The sequence below is a fragment of the Periophthalmus magnuspinnatus genome, chromosome 8 (assembly GCF_009829125.3).
Source record: "Periophthalmus magnuspinnatus isolate fPerMag1 chromosome 8, fPerMag1.2.pri, whole genome shotgun sequence".
Lineage (NCBI taxonomy): Eukaryota > Metazoa > Chordata > Actinopteri > Gobiiformes > Gobiidae > Periophthalmus > Periophthalmus magnuspinnatus.
Genome location: NC_047133.1, coordinates 14,659,938 through 14,676,001, shown reverse-complemented (window position 1 = coordinate 14,676,001; position 16,064 = coordinate 14,659,938). Strand labels below are relative to the sequence as shown.

Genomic DNA, 16,064 nt, shown 5'->3' with positions numbered 1-16,064 from the left:
CTATTTTTGTTAGGAAAGACAATCCTTCCTTGAACAGGAATGGGGGCCTTAGACATCACCTTTCTCCCATCTAGATCTCCATCATCAGACCCAAATCAAACAAAAGAAACAAAGAAGACAAAAGGGCTATCCAGTATGCTAATAGGTGTAAAATCACTCATTAGGAGTTTGAATGACTATGCAAAGTAGAACTCTGGCACGGTGCACATTTAGGGTAGCACAGTAGACCTATCCTACAAACAGAAACGGTAAAACTGACTCTTGTAACCTTTAAACCATGGTAGAATGTTGCTATCTCATCAAACACCTACCTGGAGTTGTTTTGTTTCATTTAGACATTTGAGTAATCCTGCATTATTAGTCTGTCCGCATCTCCAAAACTCAAAATGCTCTGTTCCACATTTTGATGTCATTAAGTGGCAATTTTCAAGTTAACAGCTCCTTTCACCTTTATTTCAGTAGACTATGGAAATTGCAGGGCTGAAATGATCCGAATGTTTCCAGTGAAGGTGTATGAAGTTTAAAACACAGTGGAGCACTTCCTGTATCACCACATGACATCACAAGGTCGAACAGAGTATTTTCCATTTGAGAGGAGAACTAAATATACAGGATTTGTTCCAAAACACAACTCCAGGTTTGTTTTTGACAAGGAAACAACATTATAACATAGATCAGAAAGTAGGGCCCTTTAACAATAAAAAGAGGACATAAAATGAATAATTGAGATGAAGACACCCATATGAGCCTCAGAGTTTGTAGTCAGCATCTTGTGTCCTACATGTTCAGCATATATGAGCATGTTCCTCTGAGTCCAGGTGCTTCTATCCTGACCCAGATCTGTCGCTGCCAGGCCCCGAAGCCTCCTGAGGACTTCCACACATCTTACACACGCAATTAGAACGGTCCCTTTACAGAAGGCTTTAAATAGACATGGTTCTATGGCTCAGAGCAATGAAGACACTATCCTTAGAATGTTTTATATATCCACATTTACCTCAAATTGAATTATGGTCCTGCTGCTTCACTAATGTAAGGAGAGGGATCTTTGAAGTTGGGTTTGAGAAGGTTTGATGTAGCAATTACACAGCAGTTACATTTACTTTTGAAATAACTTCTAACATCAGAGTAGAGTCATATTTTTTATTAAAGTAACAACGCTCTTTCTTATAAAAAATGTTGTTCCTCTTCCCACTGTGAGTAAGTCTAAAGTGATTTGAGCTTTAAGTTACATCCTGACAGTTACTTTTTAAGTTACTTGAGTAGTATTTTTTCACAATTACATTTTACTCTTACTTGTACTTGTCAGTGTAATCCCACAGTCATCCAGGTCTGATCCACAGTAAAAGACAAAGTTTAAATCTGTCATCGTCGTAGGAGTGAAGATGTTTCTGGTATATAGATAGATATAAGGCAGTGTCCATCAGTAATCTGACCAGAACTGAAGAAGCGGCTTGGATGAGCAGCGAAACGTCTTCACTCCTTCAACAATTTGTCCAGTTACAGATTTAAACCTCCTCGTTTGTTTACTTGTACTTGCAATTTGTTGGACCACTACTTTGCACTTCTACTTGAGTAATATTATTTTGAAGTAACATTACTCTTAAGTACTATTTTTAGCTACTCTATCCACAAATGTATCTAACCATGGTACCCAATGTATACAAGTTGGCACTATAGTCTTTCCTTAAATAACAGAAACCTATGTAGTAACATTTTTTGACAACGCATTAGAAAACTAGCTAATGTTGGTTATACAACACAGTTACGAATAGTATTTTATGACACTGGGTGTATTTAGGAAGAATTTAGTGTTTATTTAATTTTCATTATTACTGTCAAAATGTGTTTTGGTTTTTTTTGGTTTTTCAATGCAATGTTACAATAAATTTGACGTACCAAGAATATTTGTTATCAGGTTAGATTCAGCACTGCGGGCTCAGCTCCAGACGAATATCCCTGCTGTAAATCTACTCATGTGGGGCTTTGGGAGGGCTAGACTCTGGTCCAGTCTTAGGTCCAAACTCAGACCGGTCCAGATGTTTCCCTCCTGTCCCACTAGAGCACAGCCGGTCCACATGTCTCGGGGTATGCACTGTCCACCTGCGTGTGTCTCTGACTGCAGAGCGCTGACCTTCCTGTTTTGTCCTGTCTGTGTCTCTCTGTCCATCTGTCCCTTCATTGTCCTCCTCTGGTCTCCATATGATTTGGGCTGTGTTATTTTTTCATTTACTACCGCTTCAACTGTAACAAATGTTATGTATTTGCTACTTTTTACTATGCAATCCTCACATATATGAAAACCATGGTCGCACATTGTCTCATTATCCGCTGAATGACGTCATAACCGTGACCTTTGCCCCTTCACCTCCATGCAGTCCCGGGTTATGAGAAGTCGCGCAGCCTTAATAATATTTCGGGGATGACTGGCGCCCCCTTGCGTCTTGCACCCATCACTAACTCGCCATTCGAGCCGTTCCAGCCTCCGGGCCTACAGCGATGCCACTCCCCCATCCCCTCCATCTTGTAAATCAGCCATCACCATAGCAACGAGATACGCATTTTTATTTTTATTTTTTATTAAAAAATAACTCATTAACCATCATGTCATTGTAGTCAGGAGAGGATTTGTCATTGGTTTATTCTTATTAGTAGTGATTCAAACGTCAGTACTATTAGTGTTAGATTTCACACTATGTAGAAAATGATGCAATAGATCCCAATGATGTTTGCTGCTCTGCAATTGCACCAAAAGACTCCTAAAACCGCTTCTATCAGTAGAATGACTTTGGTTAGACAGTCAAATGCATCCCAGAGCAATAAGTCATAGTTGCCTCAGCATGCTGTGTTTTAGTCTGCAACAGTCATTCTTCTATTAGACTTTTCATCGACCTGAAGAATTTTCTCAATGAATTCCATACAGACAAATTCGGTCTGGTACCGCTTCAAAAAGGTTTATGGTACGTTCCAAGCAACTGGTAACTGTGATATTTCCCACTTAAATACTCTAGAACGCTGCTTGAACTGGTAATTCCTACTCTCGCTACACATACACGAGATAAAATGACATAGTACAACAATTGCCACAAAAACAATGTAAACATGTGATACGGGTTAAATCTGACAATGTTGCGTTACTTAACATACTAGAGACATTCATTTAACTTTTATCTTTTGCTTTTGGTGTAGCATTAGCCAAATAGATAACATATGAGTTAACTATATGGCTGAGCTGCGAGGTTTGAACTGATCTGGGAAATATCCGACCTCCCTGTTGCCTTGAATGCAGCATGAATCTGCTCCAGAGGATTCCAGTCAAATCAACTGTTGCACAACTTAAAAAATAAATTAACTCGTAATATTGAACATGACAGCTGGAGCAGATGAGCCTTTTGCTGCTGTAATGCCGGTTTTACGTGTACAAAACCACAGCATCTGAAATCTGTAATTCGGAAACCCATGGATATTCACACAAAGCAGTACAGGACGGTAAATTGCTCTATGGAATACTACGAGAAAGTTTTGGCTATAAAAGGCCAAGTCTTTACAACTTAATTTAAATCTCCAAAATGAAGCAGTTGCTAGCTATGTATTTGACAGTTAAATAGAAATAGGCAAATGAACACTTAATTAGCAATAATGGTTTACTTTTAAAAATATATATGTGTATATGTGTGCGATCTGCTTGTCAGGCTTAGTGAGTAGTGAGTGCAGTGGAAAGTGAGGTTATATGAAGAGACATTTGAATTGAGATTAAAAAATTTACAATTGTGTTGAAATTAGCCCTGGAAAATATAAGACTACACTGCAATTTTGACCAAAAAGTAATTGTAATTGCATTGTTTTTCTTATTTTTAGCCAAATATCTTCTTAACTTGTCAGAATCTACTAAAATGAATGAGAAATACTTACTTACTGATTAATGACTTAACTTATTTATGACCACTGCTTTGGTTTTAGTTACTTAATGGCCAGCACTAGTTAATTGATCCAGTTAGAAGTTAGCGTCCTTGTTAATGTGTTGTGAATGATGGGGTGGATGTGCACACTGAGCATGAGTGATGAGGTCTCGCCCATCCCCACCCTCCATATCCATCCGCTCCACAGCAGACTCCGTGTGACTCGGCTCCAGATGCAATGTTTTTAGTTCTCTCCTTTTGGCTTCTCTTTCTTTCCCTGTTTGTTCCCCCTCTCCCTCCCCTCCTCCTCTGCCCATCGCTCTGTCCGTCCGTGGATGCCATTCTGTCCAACCAGTAGGGGGCACTGTGAACGGCTACTGGAGCGATAGCCCCTGGTAAAGTGAAGATGGGCTGCGCACGGGGAGAAGGCGGAAGAGTAAACATTCAAATATGCAAAAATAGATCCAGCAATCCACCTGTGTCTACCACCAAGATATCCACAGCCACCAACCGCCTCTGTTCAGACAAGACTCACTCAAAGGACACTTTTGTACATGAGGACTCTTATTTTTTCCACTGTTTTAGTTTTATAGAAATGGCTAATATTATTTTCAACATGTAAGAGTGAATACATTGAAGAGGTTATTTTAGGGTCTGTTTTATACATACTATGGTTTGCACATTGCCAAAACCACTTGTAAACTTAGCTGATGGTTTCACAGGGTTAAGAACTTGCGTATTCATATTTGGGCAATGCATGGCAATTTAAGAATCTATATATCTATATATATCATTAATTCACCAAATGTTACATAAGCATTCATTTCCAAATAATACTACTATTTTCTTTGCAGAAAATCAAAACAATATGTTCTGTCCAGTCTTTTGGTCGTACTTGAGTATATGAATTCAGTTTAAAACTATTGAATATTGTTTGATTTGAATTTCTATACTTAGACCTGATGCCATCTCATCTCATACACTTACGTCTCTATTAAGCTTCTGCCTTGCGCCTGCCCTCAAATGTGAATTGTAAGTTTTCTTTCTTACAATTCTGTTTTGGTCATTAACATATGACAAGGATGTCAGAACACCATCAGGTCCAGAGAATATATCTATATCTCTATGGGAGTATGAATGTGAAAAAATGTGTGAAAATATGTGACGCTGACCTAGCGACGCCACATGTGCTGTTAGCAGACAACGCTGTGGTCGCAGGTTGGTCGTATTCAGACTGAAAATCACCAAATGCCTCAGGGTCGGACCAGTCATTTTGTACCAAACATAATATACTTTTGTCACTTCTGTGTTCACCTCCACAATCACCTGACCCCGAACACCCTGCCGTCTCGTTTGCTGATTGATCATTTCTGTTCCAATGATGTACATATTGTAAAGTTACGTTCAAACTGCATGGGTTTCCATTGCAAGCAATAAGGTTCTTGATATAATTGCAGAGGAGGCGTGTTAAGATGCTAGACTAAAGCTAAATGAATGTGTATATAATATTTAGACATTTTGAGTGTGTATGGACATGTGTGCCCAAACGCATACATATGCACTAACAAGCATGCGGGTCAAACTTTACCTCTTTGAATGCACGAAGAGGTGGAATGAGCTGACATTATGCATGCTAAATGCTACGCTATTGGTCCCAGTAGACCAGGATAGGTACTGTACTGGGGGGTGGGGTGGGAAAGTTTATTTTTTCAGGATGGGCTGGGGCTCCATTTCTAGTAGGACTTGTATAGCTGCTTTCTTATCAATCTTGAGACTTAAGAGACATACAGTATTAATCGTAGCTTTTGACTTTTTTTTTTCCTTTGGTTGGCTTCTCTCTTCATAGAGAACTATTCTGAGAGCCCTGAGCTTGTCAGATATATGCAAAAAGAAGCACTAACTGTGAACTAATGCTAAAAATCCAGCTTCTTCCATTACAGTCTCACCTGCTCTTGTGTAAAAAGGGTCAAAGACTGTCCCATCCCAAAAGACCATTTCACCAAAGTCTCTGTCCCTGTGCGTTCTATGAAACACGACATCAGCTCACCATGTGTTTGTGTCAGCTCATTTGTGAATGTGCAGAGGAAATGGTTTTACAGAAGGACTCCTCTGCAATGTACAGTAGGGCCAGTTTATAAGGAGGCAGCTTTGGTCGGACAATCAGGTGTGTTAGAATAGAAGTCATGAGTATATTTTTGACAGCAGATCTCCTTAGAGAGCGCCACTCGACACCGGATTGGCTTATTTCACATCAGGATCAACACTGTGGGTAATCTATTAAGCACAATGTGGCTCAAATGTGCTCTGAATTAGTGGTTCCTCAATTAGACCAGCTTTATATATGTAACCGCTCTTCTGATTATTCAAGGGTTTCTGAGTGATGAAAAATGAAAACTGTTGCCATAGCAATTAACAATTCAAAACCAAATATTACATTGTTGGAATGGTGAAAAGTCAAACAATATGGCATCCATATTAGGAAACTGAAACCAGTGAATAAAGGCCAAAATGACCACAGGATTCTGTAGCAAATAATGTGGCTTTTTGAAACTCCATCTATCTGGATCCAAACATACATAAACACTGACTTTACCTTGAAATCTTAATCAATTATTAAAATATGAAAATAGCTGAGCAATCTCTGTACCAATTTACTGAATGTTCTCAGTCATACCAAGGAAAGACACGCAACACATATTGTTGTAGGGTTGTCAAACATGTTAAAAATTTGATACTAATCGAATAATAAAACTAATACTGAAATTAGATACTTGATGCTGTAAAAATTTGAGTAGTATATGAAGAAAGTACTATTATTTTGTGTGGAAATGACATTGTATTAAAAAAACAGATTTTTATTTATTTTTTTATCTTCATTGTAGTATCATAATCAAAATCAAGTACTGAGTCTTAATATTGAAATTGAGTTTAAATGTTACTATCATGACAACACTACTTTGCCAGATAACCCTACTTGAACGACTTGTCTACGTACACTGCAGAGGCGGTTTTCTCCATACCTCCACATTCAAACCTTTTTGTTTCACACACTGTTGCCGTTGTCTCTTCATCACTCAGGTACTTTTTAGCCTGTATCTCCACTCATGTTGCTTCCTCAAAGCTGTACTGTATGTACCGAACCGGAGAGATTCCACCAAATGTAAAGCTCTTTCTGTGCCTGTCAATGTCACCTCTGCTTCCCATTTTCCGAACTGTCTTACCTCCACGATTTTCCACAAAAAAAACTCTTCCAACCCACTGCATATCCTTACCAACGTCCATCAACGAAAGAGCACTTGAACAAACTGAGCTCAAAGACATGCCCGGAGAGAAGACAGGATGCTTGGGAAAGTTGTTGGACTCACATGGACTATCCCAATGAGGAGGACTAAGAAAGACCAAAGTGGACCTCCATGTAAGACAATGTCGCTGGGTCCCCGCACTGTTTCGTCTCATGTCTTTGATGTTTTCTGTTCTATGTGCCACAATCTTCCCCCTCGTCCTCCATTTTGTTCATGTAGGCTTCTGTGTACCACACCTGGGTCAAACAGCCATCATCGCACTCACGGCAAGCATTGAGTTAACGCGTGAGTGATTTGTCAACCCCGTGCGGCGCAAATACGAGCGATTCATGACAATGGTTCTTCTTTGGCCAAGGTCTGGTCCGGGTGTGTGCAGGTGTAGTTTTTGATTTTGTGGTGGGTTTTCTGTGGACGTCGTGGCTAGCTGCGACCCGCTAACATGTCTGAAATATGGAGATGCTAGCGGATTTCGCAGCCGGAGTGGAGTGTGTCCATGTGAACGTTTGAAAAGAGGCGTCTGTGTGTTGTTTTGTGTTGCATGCCAGCAGTAAGCTTCTTTGTAAGTGTTCTTAATTTGGCCTTCGTCATCCCTTCCCTTGGTGTATTTCAAGTGTCATTTGGCTGATGTTTTACACTGTTTGGACAATGACGCAGCCAAGTGAACACCCGCCATTGTAGAAGTCTTTTAGCAGATTCTTTCTGGGGTTTGGCGACAAGGATGCAAAGGAAATATCAATGTCTAAAAGGTTTTACAATGGCTATCCTTGTAACACACATTGGATTATTTTTGAACCAATAGCATTGCTTCATGTACCTGGAAATTTATCTCACACTATCAAGATATTTAAGGAAACCGTAATTGTTGAAAGCTGATAAACTTTCTCAGCGTTGCCTGGAAAATCCTGAAATTTTAGCAAAATTTTAAAGCAAAACTAAACACACAAAATACGATAGTTTTGAAGTGTTGCTATTGGTAAGAAGCACATACCAATGACGTTCTTGTGTTATGATGGTGAGTACATATTTCATATTTGAAATTAGACGTATTGTGTGAAGTAACATTTATATATTTATTTATTTGTAACTAAACTAATTGATAAACTAATATGCCACCATCATGCTCAGGGCATTGGCATAACCTTGGACTTTGATCTGCACTAGACCAGAAAGAGTATGAAGAGACAATTAAGTTTTTAAAAAATCTAATCAAAAATTAAAACACTTCCGAAACCCTTTTGGTATTTTCATAAACTTTTGGCTCTTTTTCTGGTCTAGTGTCAGAAACGTCTTGCAACTTTCCCCAAATTAAACCCTCCTTTGTCTTTTCTTTCAGTGCTGAGTTTCTGAGTGGAGAGCGGGAGTAAACTTTGAACAAGCTGCACTTTCATCTTCCTCATTTGGATTCCGTTCAGAAGCAGAGGGAGGGAACAGAGAGAGATGCGAGGAAGAGGTCATCCGTGACACCCCCATCCGCATACCCAATGACTGTGGCCAAAGTCAGGGGCTGAACCACCTCCACGATACGAACAGGCGATTGCAGAAACATTGGTAGCCGTCAGTTGGGCATTCACAATAAAGACAAACGTACCAGGTTCCCTCTTTTTTTGTGTCAAGAGGACGTTCGCAGCCCTGTCAATGTTCTACCAGGACTGGGTGTACCGCTCCTGTGGCATCTAGAACACTATGCAAGACAATGGTGGCAGTGCAGTCAAGATGAACACTCTGGCACGGGGGTTGGGTCATAATTCCACCGAGCAGCAGAAGGAGTTGGTTTTGGGTTCAAGTCTCGTCATACATATCAGAAACATCAGCCATATCACAGCGCCAAGGCAAGAGCAAAGCTGCTACTCATTTTGGCGCGATTTGAATGATCGAAAGACGTTTGCGGTGCGTTGGAACCTCCTTCTATCTCTCTCCTTTCTCTCCACAGAATCCTACCCGTCCCCTTGCGTCTCCCAACCGTTGCCTCTCCTCTTTTAGCAAAAGTGCATGGCATGATAGAAAACAATTTATCGAGAAAACAAAAAGACACTGGTTTGGGATGGGGTGCGAGACCAGGAGCCCACGTCAAGAAAGCGGGGACTCCCTTTTTCCACACTGCAAAGTCAGTACGATCATCCTAGCTATTTTTTTAATCCTCCCCAAAGCGACGGCTAATATGTGAAAATCAGCATCTCTTGCACCAGTGCGATGATGGATGAGGGCCGCTCCAGTGCGCTATGGGAAACGCGGTGTTGAGAGGGGGGTGGGGGAGCCGCGTGGACCGTACACTCAATATACCTCTCTGGGATGACAAAATGGAGGCTTTAAAAAGAAAAGCAGGGATCAGCAGAACCTACACAACACCTTAGAGCTACTAATCTAGGAACGAACAAAAGAGAAAAAAATTAGAAATGCATTTTTATTACCTTGTTTACCAGCATGAATATTCTGCATGACATCTGCAAGCCATTTTGAAGCTCCCCGTAACAAACAGGGCTAGAATTTGAGAATTGAAAAAAATTATAGTATATGCAGAAAAATAGATTTAGTTTTTAAGGTATTACAGAGTCTTGTTACATCAGCCTTGTTTTGGTCCATTCCAACACATCTGAAATTAAAATAGCGCCCACCTAAAATGACCCCTACACTTGCGCTAACCCTGGACTTCTGCTTCTGCTTCGCTAACCTTTCCTAGTTTTCCCTCTGTATCTGTTAAAAGGTGTGATTCTCTCCAATAATGGCAGCTCTGGCACATGCACTTGCTGGACTTGGGAAAAATGTCACCAAAATCACCAAGTACCTGCTTTTCATATCCGTGTTGTTGTTGTTTTTTATGTTGGTTTTGATGGTCTGGAATCGGCAAATGGGCGTGTGCAATCTATATGTGCGTTTTTTTTCTGTAGGGTCAAGATGGCTGCTTCACCACCCAGATTTTTAAGTGCGCTGCAGATGGACTAAGTCTAGATCCCAAATTTTAAATCTTGAATTTACATTTGCAAATATGACATGTTAAGGTGGGCAATATTGGCAATTATTGTTTGTACTTTTGTTTTGTACTATTGGGCTAATTTAAAAAAAAAAAAAAACAAGTACAGAAATATCATTGTTTACCCTTGTGACCAAATTGATTTTCAAATGTACCAAAGATTCAACATTTGGACTATTTTTAGACACTATATTGCCCACCTCTATCATAAAAAACATAAATAAATTCAAACCTAAATCATCCCAGTTCTCTGCTGTTATTGGACAATATTTTCGAGATGGTAACCAGCAGCCATTTTGATTCTGTCTGTAATTATGATCGCTATATTTTATGCTTCTGCTTTAACGTATCAAAGCAAATGCATTGTCTTAAAATGTTTTTTTTTTTTCTTCTTCCTCGACAAAGCTACATTTTAAGCCTAGATTCTAGAAAGTGAACAAAAAAATTCAATCAGTGTAAATGAGTACACATCTTCGAGAAAGGTATGTCATCAATCGATCTTTCAGATGTCCACTGTTCGATAATAAGAATGCAGATGTCAGAATATATTTTTTCTGCAATTGTCCTTGTTTTGATTAAGGAAAAAACAAAGGGCTGGATTTTGTGTAAAACTTATTTCCGATTTAGAAGTTGGTCCTCAGGAAAACGTGGGAGATAGTGATGCGTAACATGTAGCCTAATGTACCTTATGTTAGTGATGAGCTGACAGGCAGGTTGAAGATCTAAACGTGAACCACTGTTAATGGTGAATGGTAAACTCTATGATCAACTGATGGTTCGGTAGCTTGTCTTTTCAGGAAATGCTTAAGGAAAGTTAGTCGATAAAACAGTAGAAACTCAGCTAGAATCTTTTACAATAGTGCAATATCATAGTGGTGAATGAAGAAAGGTTGTGTGATCTCCAATATGTCAGTGCCCAATTTGCAGCAAACGTTAGAGGTACAGGTCTCATTTGCAACTTTGAATCTTAAAATATTTGAACAAAACACAGAGATTTAGGATGTTATAGGTCTGATGCTCCTTTCACAGTGTTGGGTAATTTGTATAGGTCAATGTTTCTCTACTACTGGTGGTACGTGGGGCTCTCTGGAGGCAAATGTGTTCATGTTTTTGTCGTTAATCATCATTTAGAACTACCTTATCCATCGTTCAGTCTAATTTACAATGGTAATAGTTATGTAATGAATCAATTTTGAGTTATTCAGTGTAATACATGTAATTCCTAAATCCTTTGGAGAGCTACTTCGAATGGGTTGAGAGTTACTGGTAGTTACTGTTGCCGAACTACAGGTTGGAGATCCCTGGACTACACCTTGCACAGTCTATTAGCAAAGACTGTAAAGGGGATTTTAATAAGTAACACCAATAGTTTGACATCAGTAAGTAGTGACTCTAACAAAGGCCTATAAAACTACATTGTTCACAACCCACATCCATGAAAACTACTGTACAAATTCTCCCACATGCACTTGAAAGCAGCCGGACATCTCCAGTCTCTTGTCGACATCATCGCTGGCACGTTCGCTGGCTTGATGGAGGCTACACAAATCTAATCTCGCTCGTAATAAATGGACCTAACTGTACGTTGCCACAGTCGCCAAATATTTCGAAACCTTTTGTCATTTGTTTGAGTCGCGGCTAGCTGGTTAGCCGCGACACAAGTGTGCTTTACATGCAACTATCTCTCCTCATCTCACGCTCTGTCACTCACGTACCTCCTTCACTGGCGTCCTCAGTGTCCGCTCCCTCCTTGTTTCTTCGTTTAGAGGAAAAACGCTTCTTTCTGCATCTCTTGTTCTTGCATTTATTTTTGGATTTTGATTTGGTTTTTGTTCGTTTTTTTGGAAATGAATTCTAAATGCATGCATGGGAAACTTTAACAAAATGAAATAAAATGACGTTGAATGACATGGGTGAAGGGAGGCCTCTGGGATGGGCTTATCTCTGCTTCTCCGACGATAGTGTTTTAATGCAGTTACGTAGCAGTTGTTTTAGCGTTAGCTGTGGGGCAGAGGTGGGTGTCACATTGCACTTTGACGTTTTTTGCTTGACAGTTACAGGGTTTGAACATGACTTAAACCAAACATATGCTGGCTGATGTTAACTAGCAACTATATTTACTATATTTTTCCCAATAATAATAGTAATTCCCGATTGGGGTATAGGTTGCTATGCCAATCAACACGAATCAACATCAACCTTGCTTTCAGAAATACTTATGTTTACTTAAGTTTTTATGTAATTTTTGATTATTTGACTCGGGCCAGAGAACTTCATTATTATAAAGGTGCGCTTCGTAACTTTTCCGATGGTGGAGTCGGCCATCTGCTCGTCTCCGTGGTGATGTAGGACTAATAGCTTTGCCTGACATGTTCCACAGTACAACATTAAACACAGAATTATTCACAATTACTCAATAATAATAATAAAGTACCTTGATCAACATGCATTCTTATTGACACTCTTATTGACATACTGTGGCCCTTTCTAGGAAACCAGAAAAAGTACACGGTTTACCTTTATAATAATGAAGTAATGTGAGGAAATAAGGTGAACTGAAGTAGGCCTCATTATTAACTTAACTTTGTAGCATGAGAAAATCTGTAGCCATCAGAATTCTTGGTTCCAATGGTTTTAACTTGCTGAACAGCCATGAAGGCAAGTGAACAGAAACGAACTGTCCATGCCAGGTTTTTTTGAAAAATATATTTTTTGGGTTGGCTCAAATTTGAGGTTCCTTTTGTTTTTTGGAGCTGCCTTTGTTGAAATGCCGGTTGCTCTCACTGCTGCCTTCTGATGCTTCCAGTACCTTTAGTTTTTAAACAACCTCATGATGCTGTGCCTTTGCTATCCATCTGTTTTCACTGAGCGCCCCCCACTGGCAGAGAGAGGCGGTACCGAGGCCTTCCTTCACTCTCCAATGTTAATGCTTAGGACTGATGCTGGAAACCATTTTAATATCTCTACACCAGTGAAACAAAAAGATAATTAAGATAAAAAAGAAGTCATATTAAAAATAGATTTCAACTGAATGTTTATTAATTGCCTTTTTCTATTTTTGAAAAGAAGTCAATGGTACAGATGTAATAATTCTGCAGCATTTGTGAAAAAGAGACTTAAAACATGAAGGTTTGACTGTGAATGCAGAGCTTCTCCTTTAACAATAGGATCCAGAAAACAAAAATCCTTCGAAAAAAGTCACAAAATTGCTGAAAATGTCAATTCAGTTTAAAAAAAAGTAATGTGAAAAACAAATAAAAATATTAAAAGCTAATGACAAACCTTTGGTCTGTTGTCTCTTCTTCTGTGTGGCGTCTTTTGTCAGCGCAGCGTCTGATCAAGTCTTAGTCGACCAAAATTTGTATTAGTTGACTAATCATTTTATTTAGATTATAAGGATTTATATGGGACAACAGCAGAAAGGAGAAGTGAGTCAGTGAGTTGCCTGAAGATATGGTATTATTGTTGGTATTCACCTGTAAAAGTTGAATCTGTAATTTTATAAATACATACAATCCCAATTTCAATGAAGTTGGGACTATGAGTAAAACTTAAAAATACAAAATACAATGATTTGCAAATCCTTTTCAACCTATATTGAACTGAATAAACTACAAAGATATGATATTTAATGTTCAATCTGATAAACTTAATTGTTTTTATACAAATACTCACTCATTTTCAATTTGATGCCTGCAACATGTTCCAGTAAAGCTGGGACAGGGGCAACAAAATAATGGGAAAGTTGAGGAATGCTTAAAATACACCTGTTTGGAACATTCCACAGGTGAACAGGTCATGATTGGGTATAAAAGGAGCGTCCCTGAAGGGCTCAGTCATTCACAAGCAAGGATGGGACGATGTTCACCACTTTGAACAACTGCGTGAGCAAATAGTCCAACAGTCGTTTGGACGTTTCTCAGCGCACAATTGCAAGGAATTTAGGGATTTCATCATCTATGGTCCATAATATCATCAAAAGATTCAGAGAATCTGGAGAAATCTCTGCACGTAAGCGGCAAGGCTGAAAACCAATATTAAATGCCCGTGACCTTTGATCCTTCAGGTATTATACTGTATTAAAAACAGACATGAATGTGAATATTACCACATAGGCTCAGGAACACTTCAGGAAACCATTGTCAGTTAACACAGTTTGTTGCTAAAACTCCAAGTGCAAGTTAAAACTGTATCATGCAAAGTGAAAGCCATATATCAACAACACCCAGAAACGCTGCTGGCTTTTCCAGGCCCGACCTCACCTGAGATGGACTGAGGCTAAGTGGAAAAGTGTGCTGCGGTCTGATGAGTCCACATTTCAGAGTGTTTTTGGAAATCATGGATGTTGTATCCTGCAAGCCAAAAAGGAAAAGGACCATTTGGATTGTTATGAGCGCAAAGTTCAAAAGCAGCATCTATGACGGCCTGGGGGTGTGTTAGTGGCCATGGCATGGGTAACTTGCACATCTGTAAAGGCACCGTTAATGCTGAAAGGTACATACAAGTTTTGGAGCAACATATGCTGCCATCCAAGCAACATCTTTTTCAGGCACGTTCCTGCTTATTTCAGCAAGACAATGCCACATTTTGCCCGTGTTACAACAGCGTGGCTTTGTAGTAGAAGAGGATAACTGTCCCAGAACATCCCGTCCTTAGACCCTCTTTCTTGGCAAGGAAAAAAAAAAGCTGTGGGAAAAAGAAACCTTGAGAAGAACCACAGTCAAGGAGAGATCCAGTCCCATGGACGGGCAGGCTGCAGATGTGTCCAGGACTAATGCATCCATTTGCAGATAGAGTTCAAGTCTGTAGGGCTAGAGCTCACCCAACTACGGGACACGGCAGGACAGGAGCCACCCCAGCCAGACACCTGGCCATCCAACCAGGTGAGGGAAGGGAGGGTCCGGGTCCACAGAAAAGGATCAGGGCACAGGGGGGCATCAAGGGTTCAGTTATCAGCAAAGAACAAACTCCAGGTGAATTGAATAGTGAATGCTGTTAGCAGGGGAAATAGGAAGAAACAGAGGATAGTGCTCAGGTTACCCTACTTCCCCCATCAAAGTTACCTCTAGGCAGCTTAACTAAAACTGCAGGTTTTATTTCTGCACCTAGCTGGCCTGGTCATAAGCTCATTCAAAGAAGAACGTTTTAAGCCTGGTCTTACATGTAGAGACTGTGGGAGCCTCTTTAAGCAGGGAGCAGATTCCATAACACAGGAGCTTGGTAAGTGAAAGCTCTCCCTCCTACTGTGCTTTAAGACACTCTAGATTAGGGGTCACCAACACTGTGTCCGCGGGCACCAGGTCACCCCCAAGGACCACAGGAGTCGCCTGAAGGCCGGTTCTAAAAAAATAGCACAAGTCACTTATGAGCTGCATTTAAAAATTTATTTTATTGTGTTGCTATTTTTTGTCACCCTTGCATTCATATATGTGTAAAAATGACAATATCTTAAAAATATGTTCATTATAGGTGAAGTTTAGAAAAATTAAGGTGAACTCTGACCTACCCAGTTGAAAGGTCAAAATTGTGCCTGTGATAAAACCAGTGCTCAGCTCGTTTACCTCAAAAACATGGCAGGAAAAAAAACTGTCACTTTCACAACGAGTTTCACGACTGTAAAAGAAACCTGCATGTCTCTCATCTGAGCAGCGACTGTGGCAAAGGCAAAGTGGCACAATGTGGAGAGACAGTGATGTGTCACAAAAGCTCCACGATAACTCCCCACCGGGACACACACTACAGGCAGAACAAGCCCTGAACTAAAGGCAGCTTTGAGTAAACAACAGGCTTTTTTCAGACCGGCAAAAAGTCACAAAAAGCAACCGAGATGTATTTGAATATATATACGTTGATTTTTCTTTAACATTACATAATTGATCATTTTTGAAACATGGT

General features: G+C 39.8%; 1 protein-coding gene across 1 annotated transcript in view; it reads left to right on the top strand.

Annotated features, from left to right (window-relative positions):
• LOC117374997 (potassium voltage-gated channel subfamily C member 1-like) overlaps positions 1-10,068 on the top strand; it is a 64,695-nt gene extending 54,627 nt beyond the window's left edge. Inside the window, exon 5 of the mRNA XM_033971247.2 lies at positions 8,535-10,068. Within this exon, the coding sequence (XP_033827138.1) occupies positions 8,535-8,548 (14 nt within the window). The 3' untranslated portion in view covers positions 8,549-10,068. The remainder of the gene's footprint in view (positions 1-8,534) is intronic.
• Positions 10,069-16,064: the final 5,996 nt, after the last annotated feature.